This window comes from Protopterus annectens, chromosome 2.part0, assembly GCF_019279795.1.
Source record: "Protopterus annectens isolate FY-2018-M chromosome 2.part0, PAN1.0, whole genome shotgun sequence".
NCBI classification, from domain to species: Eukaryota; Metazoa; Chordata; order Ceratodontiformes; family Protopteridae; genus Protopterus; species Protopterus annectens.
In genome coordinates, this window is record NC_056728.1 from 888,565,289 (window position 1) to 888,579,761 (window position 14,473).

Below are 14,473 nucleotides of genomic sequence, written 5' to 3' on the forward strand. Positions count from 1 at the left end.
CTGCCACACTTCCTATTTATAAGTGTAGCAGAGTGAATATCTAACAGCTTTTAAATGCTGTTTTACCTTCTGCAGCTGTTGTTTGCCAGCCAGTAGTCTCTTCCTCAGTCCCTAGAGTGAGACATTATCTTAATAGCACTCAGGTGCCCTTAAACTTCTGTTAAGCACACTTAAAATGCTGTTGTTCCAGCCCCCTTCAATAACACACCACGCCAAATGATATTTGATGACCTTTATTGAACATCCATAAACATATATTGAACAATATTTAATTTACTAATCACATCATGAACATCCATATAGCCATTTACTAGGGCAGCGTAACCTCGCTCACCCTAACCAAATAAGCAGCATCCTTTACTTACTGAATCCATTCCAAAGCCAATAACTGTGGTACCACCTCCAATCACACAACGCACAAACCTGAGTATAACCTTTTTAAAATAACAGACTCTGACTGAACCTAACTACCAACTCTAGCTTCTTAATTATTCCCAGATCATTACCTGCCCAATGTTCCACAAGGACTCTAAGGAGCCCAATGTCACACGAAACAATACAACCCAATTGTGTGCCATCCATCCTAGCTACAGCCCCCTTTGCCATTTAATGGATGTAAGAATAACCAAAATGAACTTTCCTTTCCTAATACAAGAAAATTAATTCAGTACTACGACAGAACCATATCCAGCTATATAATATAAGACATAAGCATTTGATGGCCAACAACCCACCATCTTAACAACTTTAACTGATCTTCCCTCCCTCTCACCATCATATATACAAACTGATTACACGTCATCACCTTGCCCCCTACTGATCAAAACAAAGTCCTGAGGACTCCCAACATACAACCACAGCAACCTCTTAACTCCACCCACCGGACACAACCTATTATTACATTAGCCATCAGTCTTCACACTATCAATCCTACTACAACCCTTCAACATACAAACCACAGTTCAAGATTTTGTAAAATCTCATAACCCTTCCACCCTTGCAAATACACAAATCACAACTAAGTCCACCTTGACTGACTGAACTGCCTTACCTTGTTCCCAAGCCTGAATTAAATATTTCAACCACAATTCTTCTGACCAAACTCCTCCTTCCTCAGGCAGCTGCAACACAATTTATCAAAACCTTGCAATGCCCTACCACATCCCTTCCTTTTAAAAGCTGCCGAATACTCCTGAACCAAGTATCTAATTATTCCAGGCAAACATGACACACATTGTCTGACAACATCATCAGCTTGTACCACTGCCAACTTGCCCAAATGAAAATTAACCATTTTCCCTGCAACATCTCTTACTAGACCTTTAACACCAGTCAAATTCGCACTAACTCAAAACAAGCAACATCCCTCTTCTAATCACCATTCCATCTTGCCAGCCAATGAGCCACAAACCATTCCTCCCAAAATATGCCCCCATCCCATTACTTCCTGCCACATCTGTAAATGATTATAAATCCGCTTGACAACCTAATCTGCCTGCCAAAAGTCATACCTTTAAACTGCTCCAAAAAGACAACCACAGTGCTAAACACCAACTTATTAACCCTTGATCAGTGATGTTTGCTTTCCCCTCATTCAATAAAGAAGGCCACAGACCAACAAAAGAAATGACCCAAGTTAACTTCCCAACATGCAAAATTCAGGAGCCCAACGAGTTCAAGAACATACTTAATCCGCACCTTGTCCTTGAATTTCACCCAGCAAATCTTCTTTCAGCATGTTACCTTCTCATCTGGTAAACCAAACAAACATGACCTTCATCCACTAGCAATCCTATACAAACAATGCCTTGCTTGGGCCTTCTAACTTTTACTTAACCAGTGGAACCCCCAGTTAGTCACACATCCCCAAAAACACCCACATACCTCCCAGTTCTCCATCAAGCCCTTCACTTACTCTTAAAAAGTCATCCAAATAATGTACCACCTTCTGGCTGCCCACTGCAATGGAGAGCAGTCCTAAGACTCTCAAAGTAGCACATGCCACAGAGCATCCCATCAGCATAGCCTTGTCAAAGTAAAACTTTAACCCACCTACCATGCCCAAACCTTGGCCACTCTTCCTGCTTAACCAGTAATAAACAAAAAATGCATTCAGTATTTACTTTAATCAACTATGGGTGCATAAGCTCCCGAATGATCTGCAGTACATCATGCAAAGATGACTTTTGCATCATCTCCCAAAATAATATCATTCACATAATTCCCCTCCAGAACCAGGCATCCCCCACCCACAGACGCTGTACCTCACAGATCATAAGAGAATATGCCACAAGTGGCAAAGTAAGGCAGTATCCTTCTCCAACCAAGCTGCCATGTAATAAGTGAAGCCAACCCTAGTTGTCCCATGTTCTAGGCTACATTCTACCTATCTTACTCTGCCCCAAAGCTGCCAACAGCTTTACTGTTTGTGGCTTCTGATTATCAGACTTTGAACTCCGTCCACATTGATTAATTCAAAACATTGACATACTCTCCCTTCCAGATCTTTCCTTTAACTAAAGTGATAGGGGTGGGGTCAAAAGACCACCCCTCCCTCGCCTTGGGGCCGGCTTAGCTAACCAAACACCTGATCAGATCCCAAAGTCAGACCCATCCTCCTGCTGTTCTGACTCCATCTCACTAGTGGACAACACAAAACACCCCATAATCAAACAAAAACCTGTTTCACACTGCCCTGATTATGTGATCCTCACCTGTCCCCACACTACTCCCAAACTGCATCAACACTGACATGTCTGAATGAGCACCAAAAAAATGTATCATTGATCTCACTGCACAATGCTCCAGTGACTGGAACATCCACCACACCAACATCCATCACCTGTCGAGTCCCCTTCCTTCGGGCCATTGAGTGATGCAAACTCTGTGCTTCCACCCTCTGTGACCTCACTGCGCACTGCTCCAGTGGCTGGCCCATCTGCAAAATAAAAAACAACTGTAAATTCTATGAATGAAAAAAAAATGTTATTCCAGGCACCTTACATTCCAGCATGCTGGCCTGTGTTGCTTCCATATCTCCCAAATAATGGAGATCCCCCCTTCAACCAAAGACCCACCTACAGATGATTTTAAATATCAGCTGCAACTAAAACCTTGATAGACGAACAGGTTTCATAATACCATGAATGTTCTCAGGAGGCATATCTGAGCTTCGAATGTCTAGCAGTGTTTCTGAAGTAGACTGAAACTATGAGGCATGAAATTTAAACAAACAGACACATTGAAATTTGCACCACTTATTTTTGGCACCAAAAGCTGTAGGAACCTTTTCTGTCAGTCAAACGGTTTCATTTGGTTAACAAAGCCATAAGGATGGAGTACACCCATTAAGTTTGTTTAAATTGTACAGCCTTTAACTAGTAAATCAATGTGCAATGGGTTATCTGCCTGGAAAATTTTGACCTAATAAAACAGCTTACTCTGAAAGAAAAAAAGTTATTACTTACCACCTTGACTGTTTGCAGCAAAGAATCCAATAGGACAGTCATAAGCAGCTCTCTGACATTTGTAGCTGATCCTACCCATCATCAACACCAAGGAAACACTCAATGGTCAAGAAAGGAGTGTGAAATCCAGTCTTCTATAACATGTTTTATATTTTTATTTTGGTTCTGACCTGCCAGCAACAATAACAGATAATCCTCCACACCCAGAACACCACCAAGGGTGACATACTTGTTTTTTCTTCTGCATTCTTAAAGATAGTACCCTATAGCCAAGAATAAAACATGGACTACACTGTTAAAATATTTCCAATTTGATCACAAAATGGTCCTGATAAACAGAAAAAAATAAGTTTTGCTTAGTGAGCAAAAAGGAAGATGAGCTGCCCACAACCATACACCCTAGATCCATTTGCTGTTTGTTTCCTTGGCTGAGTTTATTCTTTCCACCAGTCAGTTTTCATCAAATCCAAAAGAGTTGTATGCACAAGGAAACACACAATTGTTTTCAAATGCCTGATTGACAACCGTGTGCCTTATGACTAAGTATACTCATCTTCCAAGCCACACCCTTCTTTTTCTTCATTCTTACAGTTCAAATCTTAAAGCTGAGACACCCAGTAAAATTGAGGCAACCAGCAAAATTCTGGAAAGCTGTGATGTACAACTGCCAAACCCCCCCTGCACCAGGAACCCGTACCCAGTACAAAACAAATCTTGCAGCTGTACCACACTACCTATTCCCTGTAAGTCACTCTTACACTTTTCTCTTTCTCTTGTCTCATTAACTACACTGAAGAAAGCCTCCTTTGTACAACACTCTGCTCACATAAAGCGAGCTCCAAAATCAAAACTTCCCCATAATATCAATAGCACCCTAGCATAACTAAGCACCTGATGTTACTACATTGCTCACCTTTCCCACTACACCATCACCACTGCCGCAACAAACAACTCTTCACCTGAACACCAAGCAATCACACAGAACACACGCCCAAAGGGCAGACAACAAAATGCCACAGCACAAACAATGCCATAGCTGACTATAATTGTTTAATCCTATTTCCCAAAAATAAGAACACCTTAATGTATTGCTCTTACAGACTTAGAGTAAGAGGTTTTGCATTAGCATGAATTTTCTCAGGGAATTAAGTCTGAAACTCAAATGCCTGGCACTATTTGCTGATTTCAACCCTCAATGATTTTGCCAACAATTTTCCAGAAAACCAAATTTTATGAGAAACAGACCACACCTCTTGACCCTTCAGTGCCAGAAAGCCAGAAAAAAACTGAAATAATAGGGGAACAAAAGCCCAAACTAAGAGCACCTTAAATATTGCTCTTATAACTTAAAAAGCTGCTAGAAGAACCGGGGCTGAAACATTTAAGCCAGCAAAGTCTGAAACTCAAATGCCTGTCAATATTTTTTGATTTCAACCCTAAATGATTTTCCCAATGATTTTCCAGAAAACCACAATTTTATGAAAAACAGACTATACATCTTGACTCTTCAGTGCCAGAAAGCTGGATAAAACCTGAAATAATACGGGAACGAAAACCCCAAGTAAGGACATCTCAAATATTGTTGTTATAACTTAGAAAGCTGTTAGAAGAACCGGGGCTGAAACACATAAGCCAGAACTATTTGAATAAAAAATGTCACATATGCATTAAAGAAGGAATAATTAAACTTGTCCCAGTCCCCCACAGGGGGACAGCCCTCCTATGCACTGACTCATCAGGGCTGTGAAGTCTGCATTTTCAATGCCGTCATTATTTCTCTTATTCAGTCCTCCAAGATTTGTTAATGTTTTGCTAGAAAGCCACAAGTATACCAGCAGAAGGTCAAAACATGAGGCAACATCTGACCTTCTGTGAAAAGCTGTACAGATGAAAAGTACAGTCATGCTCCACAGACAGCTAGTGCCACACAGCACATGAGCTGTGGCCGCCGTTACTCTACCTTGCTCGGAGCCCACAAAAAGTCATTTGAGCTTTGGCTGAAGGAAATACATTAAAAATGGCCGAGGTAGCTTACCATCACCAACAACAAATCCCAAACCCAATCAAAAGCATGGAAATGGAGCTCCTCACTAAAGAAATGCGCTAAACCAACCACCAACGATAACAGCCACTCTTTATGACACATAAGTCTCTTGTTGAACCTACAGCCTCATAAAATTCTAGTATGCCACCACCACCAACAAATCCCAAACCCAGTCAAGAGCATGGAAAAGGAGACTGAACCCTAAAAAACAAAACTATTGCTCTTTACTCCAATGCAAAAGTCCCCCAATAAACAACAATTTCTTCTAATAATGTTACTGCCATAACTACTGACCCAACCACAAAAGTCGTAGGAGTTATAACTGACCACAACCTTAACTTTGACACACACATTAACTCTGCAATACAAACAGTAAATAGAAAACTAGGTACCCTCTATAGGACTAAACCCTTCCTTACTCTGACAGCTAGAACTACTATTACCCACACCCATCTTATCTACACTTTCCTCTATGCCTCACCCATTTATACCAATCTATCCAAAACTAACCTCAACAAACTGGCAACCTCCTATAATAATATTGACAGATTTGCCACAGGCTCCCCATTTAGAACCCACCATTGTCACAATCTAAAACAGCTAGGTTGGCTGGAACTTCATAATAAACTTCAGTTTCTCCAACTTATTATTGCCCACAAGACCCTTCATCATCCTAGCAATACTCCAACACTCACTAGCCTTATCACCCCTTACAAAAATCTTGCAAGCCTATGCTCTGCAACTAAATTACTTGTATCCATTCATAAATCCAACAATAAGGCTGGAGACTCACTGTTTTTCTAACACCGTGGGGAAAACATGGAACTTACTTCCCAGTGAACTCTCATCTCTTCCCTCAACACTACTTTTCAAAAAGCAACTTAAAGTTTACCTGAATTCTCACTGGCTCCGCCCATGCACTAACCCAGATAATAAGCCCTCCTGCTATGGTCACTGCTTACTTATCTCACTACTGCTGCTCTCTGTCTACCTCCTTCATGAACCTCAGAGAACAGGATCTCTAAGCTACTTAAGTCTGTCTTGACTTAGTCTTTATAGGGAACCTCTACTGAGTATAAACTGGCTTCGTAAGTTATCAACTGTATAGACACATCCTTACAAACATTTACATGTTTCTTTCTTTTTTAATATGTTAGTAACCTCAATACAACACTATATATAAAAAAATTGCATTCCTGGTCTTAATATTTATTGTACTAATGTTGCTAATATTATCTCTTTATTGGAGCTTATCTCCCTGGGCCTCTACTGAAAATGGACATATACACAGTTAGACTAGCCCGGTCAACAATTGTAAAATAAATAAATAAAATAAATAGTATGCATCCTAGGCACGTTTGAAAGAATGCTGTTAAAGGTCATTTGTTAAGAGAAATGCGTTTACATAGTAATGATACATTAGGTGAGCCAGCTCTTGCTACAACTTCAGACAGGTTTGTTTCTAGAGGTTATTCTGCCTCCGAAATTGAATGTATGAGTCAATTCGTATTGTCTCATTGCAAAACTTTATTTTAGTGAACATAGTTTTAGTCCTGATAATGATATTAATAGACAGCAAGAGGACCAGTTACCACTACTTTTAACCCATTCCAGTGGCACTACAGAAATATGTAATATTATCAAAAAATGCTAGCCAATATTATCGGCCAATGAAGAAGTCATGTAGTAGGTTCTAGACCGAAGTTTGCATTTAGGAATAATAAATCTCTTAAGCATCAATTGTGCTATAGGAATTTTAATAGCATGAGTAACGTAAGTTCTGGACATTTAGGCAGCTTTCCTTGTAGAGGCTGTTCAGCATATGCATCTGTGTGGTCAACTAGTTTTATTATATGTCTTGTCACCAAATGTAGGATTGAGTTTGATTTTTATGCAGACTGTAAGATAAAATACGTTATTTATAATGCTGAATTTGTTCTCTGTCAAGCCTGCTATGTAGCAAGACAAATCATAGTTTTAAAGAGAGAATACTTGAACACATTAATTATATTAAGAAATTAGATGAGTGTAGTGCTTTAGCTAAACATGTTATAGATAATGGTTCAGAACATGTATTAGATTCACAGTTTTAGAAGTGATGAAAGTAGAATTAAGAAAGGGTGATGTTAAAACCAGAATGGAATGTTCTGAGTTAAGGTTAAAGCAGACATTTTACCTGGTTTGAACAGGAGTGTCTTTGAAGCCTGTGTTAAAAACTCAGGGGGTTGACACATTGATTTGATTTAATTTTATTACTTTGCAGTATGCTTCATTTAGAATATATAAAATGTCTTATTTCATATTAATGTTTTTATTTAGATAGTTTTTGGCTGCATTTTTGAATTGCACATTTAAAGAGGTGTGTTAGAATGCTTGATTGTGATTGGTCTTTGATTTTTAATTACCTGGATACGGAGTTTAAAAGGTGGATTTAACTTGTATTTGTAAATGGTCTAATGAAGCTATAGATAGTAGTGAAAGCACTTACCTTATTTTAATAAATTATTTTTTTTAATCCGGTTGCCTTTGTGTGGTGGTCAGACTGTTTTATCTTATTTATTTATATAGCCTCATAAAACTGTCAAATGTGGTACTGTTTCTCCTCTTTTGTTCCTCTCTTTCTCTCTCTTTTTTTTTTGTTTTTTGTTTTTTTATTTCTCTGTTTTAATATAACTTAACCTAGATAAAACAACAGTGGCCCACCCCCTATCCCTGGACTACCTAGCTTTGCTAAACCCATGCCCCCTACAGCCATAACTCATATACTAAAGCCACAGACCTAGCAAAAACAACAGTGGCCCATCATCTAATCTATTCCTGAATGAGGAATATATACCTATATCTATCTATAGCTATACAGATTTATATATGTATATACATATATATATATATATATATATATATATATATATATATATATATATATATATATTTATTTATTTATATATATAGATTCACTTCAGAATTTCAAATTCCCAAAATTTCAAATTTCATATGGTAGAGACCATATGTTCAAAGTTTCAGAACATCGAAACTCTGAAATAAATCCAAAAGGAACACAAAACCATGTCCCTCAAAGTTTTTGCAGGGGGGCAAGCCCCTCTGCACCCCCTACCCCAACTATTTAAATATACCAACTCCGAGATCGCACTACAGTGAAGAAAAGGGAGAATTTTCCATTCTGTGCTGTATGCAGATCTCTGTTCAGAAATTAAAAATTCCAAAACTTCGATCATATGGTCTCGAACATATGAAATTCAAGGTATTGGGAATTCCAAATTCTGAAGGGAACCCATATATATATATATATATATATATATATATATATATATATATATATATATATAGATATATCTTACATATACAAACCACCTGTCTCCTACAACCCATTAACCAGAAACCCGAGGCCTACCTGTTCTCCAGGAATACCTACAGGTTGTCTCGGGCATAACACAAGTTCACGGCAAAATCTGATTCCTAACCCAGTTACATTCACACAAAATCAGTTAAGCCCCTCCTTGCACTTACCTCATTTCCTCCCCAACCCTTGTACTTTCCCAATTTAATGCTTTCATCCCCACCACACTAACTAACTTACTTCCCCTACCATCTTAACTCCCATTACTATTCCTCCCTGACCCACACCCGAAGAGGTCCCTGGACAAATTGGTTTGTTCCCAAACCTCTTTTGGCATTCAGCCATGAGCCAAGGAAATAATAAAGTTAATTTTTTTCTCCAGTTTTGGATCATAATCAGGGCAGTCCATGCACTACAAAACCATTATGGTTAATTCATAAAATGAAACTGGTACCTGCCTCAGAAGAAGCAAGCCATTTTGCCAGAAGAAACCTACATCTTTCTAGGTGGACCTTCACAATGGAATCAAGTTCCCTATTCATCGAACTGCTTGTGAATTGAAACTCTAGTAGTGGATTATTTAAGATTATACAATGACTGGTAATTAACATTCAAATATGAGCACACTGATTGGTCAGCCCAACCAGCATGTCCATTGTAAACTGAGCATATACCAATGCAAAAAAGTCAGGTCACCCAGACTTTCTTCTATTAATACATGGTATGGAAACTATACTTTTTAAAATTTAAATAAAATAAACTTCCAAAAACCATAGACTTCAAAAGAATGAGACAGACGGGACAGAGAAAAAAAATACAAGGATTATCATTCCAAAGACATGCATCTGTCCTAGTCAGATTTTTCCGGTCAACAAATGTTAAATAAATAAAAAATAAAAATAAATAAAATACAGGTATATTATGCAAAACTAGAGAAACAGACCTGATTATCTTTCTGTTTTCTCTGTCCGTCTCTCCCATACATTGAAAGTCTCCCAATTTATTTTTTTTTTATTAAAAACAACAACAAAAAAAAGCAATGAAGATCATCCTTTCTCTGTTGCTTCCTTTACACAGCACTGATGTACCGCATAAGCAAGTGAACAAAAGTCTCATAAGCATCAAGAACTCCCCAGGATACCAGGGAAAAACATGGAAGAGCAGCATGGTGCCATTATACAAGGACATCATTTAAGGAAAAGTAAGAAATATTTTCTTAAATAATGTCATTGTATAATAGCAATAACCCAAGGCTGGGTGTGGGTAATGTTGGATTTACCCATGGCTGACTTTGTTTGGTCACTCTGGTTTCACCTTCATAACCAAACCACACCAGCCATGGATAAATTCAGCATTACCCACACCCAGCCATGGGTTATTGCTATAATGTGTGTGTGAGTGTGTGCATGTGTGTGTGTGTGTGTGTGTGTGTGTGTGTGTGTGTGTGTGTGTGTGTGTGTGTGTGTGTGTGTGTGAGACTTAATATGCAACATGTTCACACCCGCTTAGAATAACATTTTGCTGGCAACATGCTCAAGTCTATCTGAACATGTTTTTATGACTCAGTAACACTAGAGGTATTAGGAGTAACATGTTCATAATAAGGTCACCAATAATTATGGGTGGAGACTAAGAGTGGAAAGATAATCTAATCATTTGCAATTAAAGAAAATACATAAATCCCCATGAATACTCAGAATGTATTATGTTAACCTGTTTTTCAGGCTCGGACTGAAAAAATGTGCTGTTTCACATGCCACAGTATGAATCATGACACATTTCAGCAAGAGTGAATATTTGCTTTACCTATATTTTCAACTCTTTGACAACCATTCTTTGTTAGTTAGGTAAATATGATTGTCATCATTTCACAGCCTTTGTAAGGGGAAGTGTTCTACATAAGACTTAATCACACACCTGACTGTTCTAAGTTTCACAGTCATGATTAAAGTACTGTTATAACTCTGCCACTTTTTGGACATCATTTCTAAATGATTCTTCTCTCTCTCATAGTTTTTCTTTACCTTTGAACACCTGCTGATTAACAGACCCAGTGAGAAAACGGTCAGCTCATGTATAAAAAAGTGCTGAGAACATGTTGACTGCATCTTATAGTGAAACACTGGACATTCTCAGGAGTAAAAGATGAAATGAAACATCTGCGAAAATCAACCTCTCCATTCGAATAAACAAGTGTTTCAGTCAGAAATTAGGAGTAAGAAAACAGTAATGTAGCTTTGGACATATATGAGATTTCATTTGCCTGACATGAACTTGCACTTTATTTAGCTATTAAAATATTCTGAACACTGCAAGCTGGAAAGCTTATAATATTTTTTTAAATATTTCACTAATGCATTGTTTAAAGAACTGATGCATTCATTTGTGAATGTTTGGTTTCATTATATGAGGTGTCATTGACTTGTAAACCTAATGATATCTTGTCTCTATAAATGCATTTTCGTTCTGAGAAATCTATCATTTAGCTATTTTCTGTTGCTTTAGTCTCCTTGGCTCACAAGGGGACTACAGCCCAGCCTGGTACTCTATTGACATATGACAGAATAACAGGCCTAGATATGCTTACACTGTACACATAGCTCTGCGTGACTTAGAGAGTCACTAATTCACCAAGTTGCATATCTTTAAAATGTGGGAGGAAAGTAGAAACTTGGATAAAAGCCCACATGGTCATAGGGATGGCATGCAGATTTTGTAGAAGGGACACCACAGCCGACAATTACACCAGAAGACCAAGCATTATAAGACAGAAATGCTAATGGGTATACCTCTCTGCCACCCAAAAAACAGCACTAACAAATTCTTACAAATGTGTAAAACAAGGCTAGTGAAACATTTTCTCTACCACATAGCATATATCTAGGCTCAGGATGACCAGGCCAATGATCTTTACCAGCAAAGAATAACAATGTAACAAGCATGCTTGGCAGTCATGCACAAAAGTACTTACTGTGGTTGGGAAATAGCGGCTCGTCTTAAACTTCTTTAGGGTCATTGAACAGGTATAGGTTCCAAAGAAGAGAATAAAGGACATGAGAGCAATGTCTGGAACATACTTGCAGCTGCTTCCAGTGAGGCTGCCACCATGTTTTACACACTGTTTTTTGCTCAGAGTCGACCAGTTTAAACTGCTATTGTAAAACTGTAAAAACAGACAAAATAAAAGGCTGTTAATCACAATGCCTTGACAAATTGACTACTGCTCTATGTGTTAAATACAATAGCTACATTTTAGACAAACCCAGGCAGCTCTGTTTTGAGATGACTTTTTTGCGCTAGTCTACTAGTGATGATAAACCTTTTACAGACAGAAACTGTAGTGGTAAAAATATGTGTTATCATTGCAACATGCATGTGGGTCTATAAATACTATCAAAACAATTGGAGAATCCGAATATTGTTTATTTCAAAATATCAGTCATGGGATTAAAAAATTCAGACAAGCAAGCCAATTAAAGTGCTCCCAGGGTAATAGTTCTTAAGAAGAAACAACAAACAAGTTCAGAAGTCAAGCAGACCAAAGTTCAGTAACATACATGTTTGATCATAGAAGTGATAACCCAACACAAGATTATAAAGAGAACATTGTGATCAGTACCAACTGCAAGCATATATTAATGTTATCTGTAGCAGCAATGACAACCAAGCCTTTACTAACCCAGTCCTTTTTAATACTGTCTTACTTAATATAAAAGACAATTAACAGCAACCTTCCAGTAAAAGTCTTTAAAGCATTTTTAGTTAAACTACTACCGTTTGCTGATTTTCTTGTCTTAATCATGCATTATTCTGTGACTGTATAGATTAGAGCATATCAGAATGCACTATCGCCAGAGCCACCTACTGTCGATCAGATGCAGCAACAGGTCATGAGCTGTTGCCACCCACTTAAAGAGATAATGGCACAATGTTAAGTGTGTGTGTGTGTGGGGGGGGGGTTAGGGTTAGAGACGGGGTTCCAGGATCAGGGTCAGGCATGGTGCTTTAAGGTTAGGGATGGAGTTTTAGGATTAGGGTCAGGGACAGGGTATAACAAGGACCTTATTTGGGTAAGTTTTCATTTAACTACCACTTTGCTGCCACAGCTCTTGATTGACAGTGACATCAGGCTGCCAGTCAAGCCACTGTCACATATTCCCACTCCTAACTACATATTGGTGTGTGCTGTCCACAAACTCCCATTATTCTACACACATTCTGGTTGCGCAGCATAACCCACTTTTATCTGAACACAAATGAACAAATAAAAATATATTTGTCATTCTTTCTACTTTAAGTATTATGATCCACTGAGCTTACTATACTGATCTGTTTGTCTGAATTTGTATAGTTCCATAGTTGCTGTAGAAAATAAGAATCCAGGTTGTGGACAAGGCCTTAATGGAAGCACTCAAGAAGACGTGGAACAAGTGGACAAGAGGTGAGGAGAAGTGAATGAAGGGGGTGTAGAATGCTACGCAGTTACAGGGTAGACAAGACAGGTTTATATATTTCTTCTTAATATAATGTAATATGAGCTGATGCCCTATAAGGAAATCATAAGCACAGGGTGTTTTGAAGCGATGTAAGAAAACCATCAGCATAATGTCAGTTGAAAACCATGTCACCAATGCCAGCTGAAATTTGTAAGAAAACCATGAGTGCATTGTCAGCTGAAGCTGTCTAACAAGGCCTTTGATGAAGTTAGAGCTGAAGTTCTATAAAAAAATTCGCAGTCACAATGGCAATTATACTGTAAGACAACCATGCATTTTTTGTTGGCTGAACTTCTGTAAGGAGCTTATTAGCAAAGAGTCAGCTGAAGTCCTGTTAGAAAAATACATAGTACACAGTGTCAACTGAAACTGTAAAGAAACAATAAATAAAGTGTCAGTCACTGCTATGTTAAAATACCATGTTCATGGAGCAGGCTGATGTTCTGCAGGAGTACCAGCCTCACAGAGTTCAAGTCGTTGCACTGCTACATTCTGAGAATATGCACAGTATGACCTACTTTGCTACATGAATACTATGCAAGCAGTATGGGTTGCTATGGTATAAGATTATGAAACAAAGTGTGCATTTTTGCTCTGTAAGAATACTATAATCAGTGTGCCAGCTGTAGAACTGTAAAAATATCATGGTCAGTGCATGAGCAGCTGCACCACTGGAATACTGCACCCTCGCTGTCAGCTTTGAAACTCCACAAATAGCAGATTCAAATGTCAACAATAACACATTATACCATCAGTGTGAGAACATCATGAATGATTACACTATAGAATTACCATGCCCATAATTTCAGGCGCTGCAGTGGCACAGCCAGATGCATGCCCATAATATCAGATGCAGCAGTAGCGCAGTCAGATGCATGCCCATAATGTCAGATGCTGCAGTAGCCCAGTCAGATGCATGCCCATAATGCAGATGCTGCAGTAGTGCAGTCAGATGCATGCCCATAATCTCAGGTGCTGCAGTAGCAAAAGTCAGATGCATGCCCATAATGTCAGATGCTGCAGTAGCGAGGTCAGATGCATGCCCATAATGTCAGATGCTGCAGTAGTGCAGCCAGATGCATGTCCATAATGTCAGGTGCTGTAGTAG

General features: G+C 38.5%; 1 protein-coding gene across 2 annotated transcripts in view; it reads right to left on the minus strand.

The window, feature by feature from the left end:
* The window catches only part of SLC4A4 (solute carrier family 4 member 4), a 1,959,050-nt gene that overhangs the window by 238,151 nt on the left and 1,706,426 nt on the right, over nucleotides 1–14,473 (minus strand). For both annotated transcript variants that reach the window (XM_044061142.1, XM_044061141.1), the window contains one exon: nucleotides 11,841–12,032. In XM_044061142.1, coding sequence (XP_043917077.1) covers nucleotides 11,841–12,032 — 192 coding nt within the window. The remainder of the gene's footprint in view (nucleotides 1–11,840; nucleotides 12,033–14,473) is intronic.